The sequence below is a fragment of the Gymnoscopelus braueri genome, assembly GCF_963280865.1.
Source record: "Gymnoscopelus braueri genome assembly, chromosome: 13".
Classification (NCBI taxonomy): domain Eukaryota; kingdom Metazoa; phylum Chordata; class Actinopteri; order Myctophiformes; family Myctophidae; genus Gymnoscopelus; species Gymnoscopelus braueri.
The window spans coordinates 34,173,230-34,184,309 of NC_137615.1; the positions used below are offsets into that span (position 1 = coordinate 34,173,230).

The window sequence follows — 11,080 nt, forward strand, 5'->3', positions numbered from 1 at the left end:
TGATTTGTATGATTTGTTCTAGCAACTACCTGTTCCCCGACAATCGGTGGGCGGACACCTCCGATCGTCTGGCAGCATGAGACTATTCACCTGTAGGTTGGCTTGTCCTGCGAAGGCCCCGTCCTCGATGTAGCTGATCTCGTTCTTGGTGAGGTTGAGGTCCGTCAGGTTGGTGAAACGGTACATGGAGGTGAAGAGCACGGCCTTCAGCCTGTTCTCATTCAGCCTCAGGTCGTGGACCGTGTTGTTGATGTGCTGCGGGATGGTCTCGTACGGCGGCTGGTTCTGACTGCAGATAGCCAGCCACACGTAGCCTTTGTCCCCCTCAATGAGCCAGCAGTCCCCTTTGACCGTGCCGGGGAAATGGAGGAAGAGGAGGAGGAGGGAGGGGAGGATGAGGGAACAGAGGTAGGGGGAGGAAGGGAGAGAAATGCTACGCATGGCGATGATGGGGGGAGGAGAAACGAGAGAGACTGAGACAGAGAGGGGGATAATCTAAATGAGAGCAGAGGAAAGGTGGGACAGGCAGAAGGAGAAGAGGAGAGAGAGAGAAGAGAGAGAGAGAGAGAGAGAGAGAGAGAGAGAGAGAGAGAGAGAGGGAACAAGCTAAGGTAGGTAGGAGCGATGTACAAAAAGGAAAAGGGTCTGGCTTGGGTGTAGAAAAAGGAGGGGGGCAGGACAAGTGGAGTCACAGCTGTATGGTCATCATGTTGTTTAACAGGGGACCCACGTTGTGCCACGTCCTGTGGGACTGCAGTGTGGGATGACACAGCTTATCCTCATACTCTCTACTTGGACGTCAGCGCTGCTTCACTCCACTGGACGGAATGGCCGAGTCCTCGGAAGAACGGAAAATCTGTCGAAGAAAATAGGAAACATCCATGAGAATAAGCACAGGAACATCCACCCATAAATAGATGTGTAAATATAGAACACATCACTCCCAGCTAGTGGTTCTCAAACTTCTCTCACTTACAGTATGCCCCACTTTGATACGTTTGGAAAATGTTAATGTATGTCACGGGTCTTTATCTGGATACAACCATCTTTCGACACCCCCTGCAGTTCTATGGCACGCTTGTTTTCAATTTCAGTTTTGATTAGATTTCTAGTTTAGTTCTAGTTTAGTTTAGTAAAAAAATATATTAGGCTTATACTTTTAGCTTAGTTTTCATTCGTTTTTTTTTTTGCCAGATTCAAGAAGTTCCCGAAAATAGCCAATCTACAAGCTAACACAAGATTGTAGATTGCCTGTTTAAAAAGAAAAATATATATATTTTTTTGAAAATGTGTGGAAACATTAGAAAGGTACACTATCATATGATTTTATTTAGTGTTAGTTAGTCTTGTAAACAGACAATACAGTTTCAGTTAGTTTTCGCTTTTTGTAAAGCCTTATTAGTTTTAATTAACTATAAGCCTGGCACACACGTTCCACCCATTTAAGAAAAGAAACACAGAATTTAGCCACGCCGATACAGCAGCGCTCAAAGCACCATCACACGGCAACCATAGAAAAAACACCAAAAAGTATTCAATGGCAAATTAGAAGTCCTTGTATTAAGAAAGGAAAAAAGAAAAAGAAAAAGAAAACTCATGAGGTTTACTACTGTATATACATTATGGAAATCTGTGATATTTGCATCATAAATCTTTCCCTTACCCACTCAAGGTTTATATAGCTCAAGTCAAGGATTAAATACGGATTAACTAATCCCTTCAAAAGCAGCACTTTATAGCATCACTCTCATTCATAAGCTCCGGGATCCAGGAAGATCACAGAAAGGTTCCAAACTAAGTAACGCACTGATGTGTGGTACCACGGTACCACTTATTGTGTGAGCAAAATCTCTTGTTTGTGTGCGTGCGCGTGCGTGCCTGCGTGTGTCTGTGTGCAAAAAAAGCATGTGCCCAGCCCACACACGCGTACAAAAAAATGCACATGCACATGTGTGGGTGGTGGGAACAGATTGCACCTATCCCATCCTACAGTACATCATCGCTGGCACAACACTAACTCTATGCAGTCCACATCACATCCATCTACCATAGCAGGTGATTGAGTAGAGCAAAAAGGAATCTGACGGACAAATACCACCCCAATAATGGACTGTTTGTGCGGGATGTGGACACAAGGTCACCACAGAGACACAGAGCAAAAGGTTTTTCTTTTTATTCTTCTTCTTCTTTTTTCCCCTGAGGCTGTCAGAGCCCTGAACAATGACAAAACAAGAAAAAAAAAAACTGCCTGGTCAAGCACCTTCAATCCGTTAACACCTCACAGAGCACACCGTTTTTTGTTCTCTTTTCCTTTTGGGACAAGCCCCCCACATATTTAATTTGCACATATTGTACTTCAACTACTTGTGGTAGATATATGCATATCCTGGTTGCTAAATTATTATTATTCTCCCTTCAAATTACAGTATGTGCACTCTCCATGGCTGGGAAACGTTTTACCTCTACTTTGTTTTACTGTACCTGTATTATATTTGATCCATTATTACATTATATTGTCGTTGTTAGCACAGCCAGAAGAGCATGTCACACCAACATTTTGCTGCTTGTACCTGTATAATTGAATTACAAATCAACCCCTTTGAAGCTTTGAATCTTGAATCATTCATTGTAAGACTTTCGTGCATAAAAGTGTTCTATGCAGGGAACAGCAAACTTGTCTCTGTCCAAATGTCATTGGTCTTCACATTATGTTAAAATGTGCATGCCTCATTGCCCCTGCAATGCCCCATTGTTCTTTTTGCCCTCCCACATTAACCCGGCTACTGTCCCCGTCTTATATTAGGTCATTGCTCTTCACCTATTTCATGTACCTGTAAGCGGTGGTGGAAAAAGGTGCATTTACTTTTTGAAGGTACTTTTATCTGGTATTTGTCACTGTATATTTGGATACCAGTGAAAAGAGGTATCTGTATTTAGCCCATCCTAAAAGTGACAGGAGCAGAGTCTTCCTCAGGGACACACATCGACACATTGCCTGGAATTGAACCTGGGACAACGAGGGCCTCTGGCTCCACAGGCGGGCCGGGCTTTCTAACCAATCAGCTATGAGTATTTCAATTTTTAAATACTTTATGTGCAAATAATGTGTAGTGGAGTACACATGTAAAGACCCAAAGATTATACTTTTTACTCCTCTACAATTATTTGACTTTATTATGGCCATTTAAAGTGCTAAACGCATGTGTTCAATACAAATGTTTGATCTGACTATTTTCATGGCAGAACAGAACATTGGTGCGGATTGGAGCATGTGTCCCCTGGGGGCCCCTGACGTAGCCCCGGAATATATTATAATATAGGATGACAAAGTATAAATAGAGAGAGAGAGAGAGAGAGAGAGAGAGAGAGAGAGAGAGAGAGAGAGAGAGAAGTAACTGCCACTGCAGCTGCTGTCCATGGTCCTGAAGTAAAGGCAGCTACTATCCATGGTCCTTAAAGGCATACTAGGTAACGTTTTCAACAAAACTAAAGTTAAATTGTATATCTTTTGTGAGTGGCAAAAGTTTCACAACACCCACTCCATGAATTTCACCCCCGGAAGCCTTTTATTTATATATTTTATATTGAACGTGGACTGGGGGGACTTTCCCGGGGAAATGACGTCATCTGGCCGGAAAACGGAGGTGGAAATGCACTGGTTTCCTGTTTGGCCAGGAACTACCGCAACGGTTTCCTGTTTGGCCAGGAACTATCACGCTAATAACAAAAATTAACCTCACGCTGATTTTAAGAGAATGTAGGATTAGAAGATCGAAAAAGAACAGAAAAAGAAAGCACAGCTCATGGTAACTAATGCTCCACTGGCTAAGAGAAACGATCCGTAGATAGTATAAAACAATTAAAAGATCGCTTTTTGAAACGCTTCCGGCTTCCGGTGAAAACGAATGGAATTCTGGGTAATCGAGGACTTCGGAAATTGTATGCAGTGACGGTAGTGACCAGCAGAGGTTGCTAAAAATCGTTAGTTGTGAATTTGCATTGTACAACTTTAAGTAACTGTCACTGCAGATGCTGCAGACGTCCGCAGTCGACCCACCCTCTAGGCAATTTTAATATAGGATAATTGCTATTACATACAGCACATACTTAACATACATGAAAAGATGCTGTGTTATTATAAGCTACCCAGCAGCACATAAAGTAATTAAAATCAGCTGTAACATTAAGGTGATGGATACATTTGCATGTACAATTTGCTATTCTGCATAATGTGTCCTTTTACATTTGGTAATAAGTATATTTTGATGTCATTACTTTTTCAATTCTACTCAACAAAAATGTTGAATGCAGGACGTTCACTTGTAACAGAGTATTTCTACATAAAATCTGAGTACTTCTTCCACCACTGTCAGTGATTCTTTCCTCAGACAGAGGACTTTTACATTATGTTCTATTTCAACCAATCACATGCAAACCGAGGCATTATTAATCACCCGAAAACGCTGACAGCCGATCGTCTCCACTAACAACCCTTGTCATGACACCCCGCCCTGCTAACACCTAGGCTTTCTCTGCCATCTGCATGCCATTTGAATCGCAGTCAAGTATTTACATAAGGAGCGGATTAGCAGCCGGTCGTGATCGTGACAGACAGTCTTCTCGTCGGCTTGGCAGCAGAAAAGACACACGCACGCACTCACGCATACACAGTACACACACACACGTATTGCCACGTACCCTAAATCCCTCACTGTAGCCATGACAATATGCACTCTCTGCAGCGTAAACGGTACAATTCTCAGCCTGAGTATACAAATGTAGCCACATGGACCTGTAGTGGTCCATTTGTATACACTCTCAGAGATAAATGAATACTGAGGATTTTAATGTGTATCTTTGCCTAGTATTCTCTTCATTCCTTCTCTCAGAAATCCCTCTCCCCGAAATCTTTCTGCCTGTCTTTCTATTCCTCAGTCTCAACCCATTAAAACCAGAAAAGCATCTGTGTAATTTTAGATTTTAGCTTTGGCTATTCAAAAATAGCAGATTATCAAGCTCACAGCGCGTCACTTTGTGTCGCGCTGCAAGCTTGTACATCTGCTATTTTTGAACATTTTTGAAAAATCTTGAAAGAGTTTTGAGAACTAACTGATTTAGAAGGCATTTGTAGAATCGGCCTCAGGTCTTAATGGGTTAAATCCCTCTCCTGTGTCTGTTTTTGTCTAACGCCCTTAACACTCACTCTCTCCACTCCTTTCACCCCAACATCCCACTTAAGAAAAGTTGTCTCTCAGTATATGGAACAGGCCCCGTTTACCCTGCATGTGTTCCAAATTCCCACATATCTCTGATTTTGACAGGAAATTGGATTCCAGGCTATTCCAGGCCAACCTCCCTGGAGGTTCCCAGCCAAGAAACCTGGTCCATTTATTTTCTCTCTCATTACAGCTGGAGAATTGTAATACCCAAAACGTTTTTATAGGTGGTACGCTATCATCTGGATATAACGTCTGATAGCATGCCTTCCCTGCTGTGGCCACTTTAAATGGACCGTTTAGCAATTTCAAAGCAGTGGTGGTGATGTAACAGACTATGGATGTCGACTTTAGGCACTGTGGTGTAGGTGATGCCTGATTTGAGCAGTCACACCTGGCCTGAGACAAACTAATTAGACTCTGAGCTGGATGTGATCATGACGACGCGCTAATCGATTCACGCCGGGCACAGTCACACAGATGCTTCAGAAGCGTCCCATTCACACTTCCAAAATGCTGCACCCGACACTCCAGGCCCTTGCGCTTGGAGTGTCGGGTGCAGCATTTCGACGACGACGCAATGGGTCTGAAGTGTGTGGAGTTCAACAATGGTGAACTTTGCCCGGGAGTCAACCAATAGGAAAGAACCGTGCCTTCCGTGGGTGACCCCACTTGGCAGGCAATTTCGCTTGTAGTTTTCTTTCAGTGAGCCAACCACTCCAATGTAAGTCAAACAAACCAAACACCACAAAACCGCCACTGCCCACCACCTGCAAGACAACATGGTAAATTGATGTGTCTGACACCTCGGCAAGCCTTTGCCGCAGCGCTTTTGACGCAGATGTGTGACCGTAATCAGCCATCCCCTCTGTCCTCTGTCATGACAGCACATTTCTATTTGCTCTGGCTTGTACCAAAGTTGCCCTTAGTCTCTACAATAAACATCTGTGTCCCTTTCCCAGGTCATCGGGTCCCGCCTGTTCAGGTGCAAGTGTAGCAGTTTGTTTGCCACATGCCACCTCAGTGGCTTTGCTGAGGGTTCCTCTGACATTCAGGGACACAGTCAGGTGGTACAAACACGTTTATCGTAGAGAGGACAAGATGGAACAAGCCAGAGCAGATGGTAATGTGCTGTAATGACAGAGGCTCTCTCTTGATATTGTGTGGGGATGGATGGTCAAAAAGCGCTGCAGAAAACGCATGCTGAGCATCAGACACGTCAATTTACCATGTTGGAGAACACTGTTCACAGTTCATTTGCCTTGATCCTCAGAGCTAACCTTGACTAACTAGTAATAGGAGGGGCATGCAGACGGTGTGGCAGCAAATGCTTCAGCCACTGCCCTTATACCCTCATTAGACAATTGTTACAGAAAACTTGAAAATCACACACACATAAATGGAAGTCCCACTAGAAGAATGTATCTTCACCTGTTGCACATGAAGCAGGATTACCATAAAATAACTAGAGTAAGTCTAAATGCCCTGTTAGTGGTCCCTAGAGGCCATACTGCTCCTTACACCCTATTGAACCAAAGTGGTTTGAACAGAATGACATCGGTCAGAGCCACATCACTCTCACTAGTGGGGCGCCAGAGTGGGGTGCCACAGATGAGATCATGGTCCCTGAAATGGTGGGTTCAGTTTCCAGGGAACATGAATACGCTCAACAGGTTTTATGGCATTCCACCCAAATTGGGACCGAAGTGTTGGAAGAACCGTCCATCCGTCCAACCGACCAATCAGCATTGTCATCCTTTGAGCCTGATTAGCAGGGTTAAAAACGACAAGAGAAGCAATGTGATGGGAGCATGACAGCTATGAGGGTGACAGTCAGAGGGACATATTAATTAAGGCCACCTTTGTCCAAAATATACATTATGTCAAAATAATTCTGAGAGGACTTTTCTATATACTAGTAGTATATTCCAGGTTCCATTCGAGAGAGACTTGAGATAGGAAAAGGGAGAGATAGAGAGATAAAGTCGTGACAGACGTCAAAACGTTAAAGCCAGACACAAAGCAGATGGAGTTGACAGAGCAGATGTAGATTAGTTATTGCTTTCCCTCATGTATCGACACACAGCAAAATCCTCATGCAACAATTGTAGAAATGGGATGGGCTGCTGATATTACACAGATTATTAAACCTCTGTAATTGTGAACCATATCCTAGTTGTGAAGTTTCACAACTGTTATACGGACAGACAAAGTGAACTCGGCGAGACATGAAAACTGTAGGTCTCGTCTCCTTTCTCATCTCTAATGTTTGCAGCATCTCTCATCAGCTGGGCAAGGTCCAAAGATGTCTGCTAGTGTTCATTCACAGAAGCCCCAGAGGCTGCATAGCAAATACAACTCTACGATTCTGCATCAAATCCTGATTCCTGCATGCACCATGTGTGTACCACCTGATTGCATACTGTACAGCCTGTATATAATTTGGACTCACAGGCCCTGAAGTGGTCGCACACATACACTGTAGTCTATTCTGCTGCTCCTTCACCTGCCTCCCTCATGAGACGTGATCTAATTATTATTTTTATTTTTTGCACTCCACATAGTGAAACCCAACGGATCCTGTAGTAGTGGAGGTGGAAGCGTAAGAGTGTATGTGTGTGTGTATCTGTGTGTGTATATATATTTTTTTGAGGGCATAATTGCATAACTAGAAGTGTGGTTGGTACTCGTACGTGCAGGAGACAGAAAGGCCTGTCTCAGAACAGGAGTTGCATGACTCACATAGCGCACTGATCCATTTGTAAGCTAGGCATGAGAATGGTGAATACCCGAGGGTATACCCATGAATGAGGGTTTTTTTTTTGTTGAGAGATAGAGCACATTTTTTGCTTGTACCTGTGGAGGGAAAGTGGTTGCAACCTAGTTTGAGAAGGTCACGCTACCATACTGTGTGTACTGTAGCTACCAGGCTTATGGGTCACAAAATAGTGGCAAAGGATGTTTAAACTTCCCGGGTGGGTAACAAGTGAACAGGTGGCGGTGGGGTAGCCTGTTTAACCCATTAAGGCCTGAAGCCGATTCTACAAATGTCTTCTAAATCCTAACAGTTTTCTGAAAAAACTCATGTTGCTATATCAGTGGTGCTCAAACTTTTTCATGTCAAGGACCCCCAAAATGATATGTATTTGGCTGCCGAGACCCCCCCATCTCAAAATATGCTGTTCCAGGGACCCCCCAGAAGCAAAGACTTGAGTTAAAAATGTCCGCTTTAGAAAATATACATATTCAAAGATGTGCACGCATTTTCACGATTTTTCAAAAATAGCAGATCTACATAGTGACGCGCTATGAGCTTGTAGATCTGCTATTTTTCAATAGCCAAAGTATAAAATAATGGTTGAAGTGGTTCAAATCTAAAATTACACAGACGTCTTCCCGGTTGTAACGGGTTAAACGTCCTGGGTGGTGAACACGTGAACAGGTGGCGGTTGGGTAGCCTCAGGTGTCTGCCTGTTCCACTTGTGCGCGTTCCAGGCCGGCGCGAGGCAAAGACAAATGCGCTTCGGTCAAAAGTCTTATCTCAAGGGTGACCAACTGACGCATAACACAATCTAGCCTATATATTTTCCTCTTGGCTGCTGCATCCTCAGGCCTGAGGCCAATTCACCTCCGTTTTATTGAATTAGGAAAAGAAAATAGACTCAGCTTGGACTTAATGTGCTGTCTTCACTTGATGATTCAGCTGTTATGACGTGGTTTTATTCATGACTGAACTCTTTACGCCGTAGCAGCTTTTTCAGCCTAACGCCTACTAATGCAAGGCAATTTGGAGTTGCTCTGCGAGCCAGTCTTACTGTGCGTGTCAACCTCAACACATGTACATTCCTGAATGTTAATTTAACTCTGACAGCTGCATCAAATGCTGCATCAAATGCTGCTTCAAATGAACACTCAGGATTTTGTGAATCGTGTGATACAGTACATTCTAGGGCCTTAGCTTGCAATTTTTTAAACGCTATGCTGCTGCATTATCCTTCATCAAGAGAATACAAACTTTACAGATGTAAATGCCAAAAGAAACTAACAATTTTTTTTGCATAATCCATTTTATTCAAGAGCATTCTTTGTTCATTACATCCTGTGAGCAAAAGAGATTCTTAATGCATGACTTGTAAGCAGTGTTTCAATTACACTGAGCCCTATTTTTTTGGAGCTGAAGATACAGTATGCAACAATACATCAATACCATTTCAATTCATACAGAGACATATTTAGTGGGACAACAAAGAAATGGAATGTGTTTGTTTTGAATCGCTCTTTTTTTGCAGTGCACAGCGCACAGCGGACAGTGGACAGGCTATGGTTTATTACATTGTTAAACAGACCTAGGTTGCATCCCATGACAGTTATGAGCGTTCCCACAGTCTCAAACCACCAGAAGTTCACTCAAAAGACAATGTATTGGGCACTAGTGCAAACAGCAATAGACAACATTGTGTTTATCAGACACAAATGATCGGGATTTGCTATGTGTGAATAAAACGCGTGCTTTACTATTAGCCCATTAGTTATTTCAAAACCTAAATATACAGGGAAATACAAATGTATTACAGAAAAAGTTAGGTAGCACTTTATAATAACTATAGAGCTCAAACTACATTTCTCAAATTGGCCTGTGGAACTCCTGTCTCTTTCAGGAGAGCCGAGCTCTATGTATCTCCCCTGTAAGTGCTACTGTTATGCATACCCGCCTCTGGGCAAACGCGGAGTCACATCACGGCAGCGATAAACAAATACAAATTCCCAACACACCCCTTTGGCTCACACAATCCATATCTGGAGTTGCCAAACATGCACCACTCACAATGATCCCCCAACGCTGTCATGGAATTGCTGAAATGATGATTGACAGTGCCAATTAACTCAAATGCAAACAGAGTAGGATGTCGCTGGATGCCTTGGCATCAGATGTGTGTGTCTCTTCTGCTTCATTAGGCACAATGAAACTCCCCTTGCCTGCATTTAAAGTGGGCAAACATCAGCAGTGACAGCCATTTGCAATTGGGTCCATATCTCATCTATCTTATCAGCCCCATTCGGAGCGGGGCCATTATCAGTTCAAATGGAAGTGTCCTTACCGGGACCCCGTGCAAAGCCTCAACATGCAACCTTTTGGTATTGATTCAGGGTTATGTTGTGTTGTGTCGTGTTTACGATTAGCTATCAATCATCAGCATCAGAGTCGAATCAGACTTTCTTAAATGCAGCAGTGAAAGGGAGGTTGTGGCATTCTGCAGTAATGGAGAATTTTACATGGTTGTAAAACACGGGGAGGCACTTGGGAATAAAATGACCTGGTGAGTTAACCACTTATCCACTTATATTATACTTTGTTGACCAGGGTCCCACAGGGCTCTATACTAAGTAGGTCCGGTGTAGTATTTCCCTCTACATCTTTTCGCTGAAAATAGCCGATCTATAAGCTAATAGAGCTAGTAGATCAGCTATTTTCGCAGAATGTTCACCCAAGAATAGGGACATTGGGGTTATGTTCTATGTCACATGACAAATAGCGAAAATAGTTGACCTAAAAACTCAAGTTCGACCTTGTATATTCTCTCATTTTAAAAGATTTCGCAAATATTTTGAAATATTTTGCTTATAATGCCCAAAATAGGGACACCAGATTGAAAGTGATTAAACATCAGGATAGCCTTTCCAGTTACAGCAATTTATCATTGTGTGGCGCTGTAGTTTAGTTTTGTTTAAGCTAATTTAGTTCTGGTCATATTTTGAAGCATGCTCATTGTTTCTTTATGCTCTTATGTTTCTATATGCTCTGCATTTATTTGTGTTTGTGCATGCTCCTAATATCCCTGTGTACTTTGAATGTGTGTGTGAAT

At 42.9% G+C, this 11,080-nt stretch overlaps 1 protein-coding gene across 1 annotated transcript in view; it reads right to left on the reverse strand.

Annotated features, from left to right (window-relative positions):
• Positions 1–11,080, reverse strand: part of elfn2b (extracellular leucine-rich repeat and fibronectin type III domain containing 2b) — a gene marked incomplete at both ends in the record, with an annotated part of 59,077 nt that overhangs the window by 3,012 nt on the left and 44,985 nt on the right. The window contains one exon of the mRNA XM_080448270.1: positions 91–495. Within this exon, the coding sequence (XP_080304396.1) occupies positions 91–495 (405 nt within the window). The remainder of the gene's footprint in view (positions 1–90; positions 496–11,080) is intronic.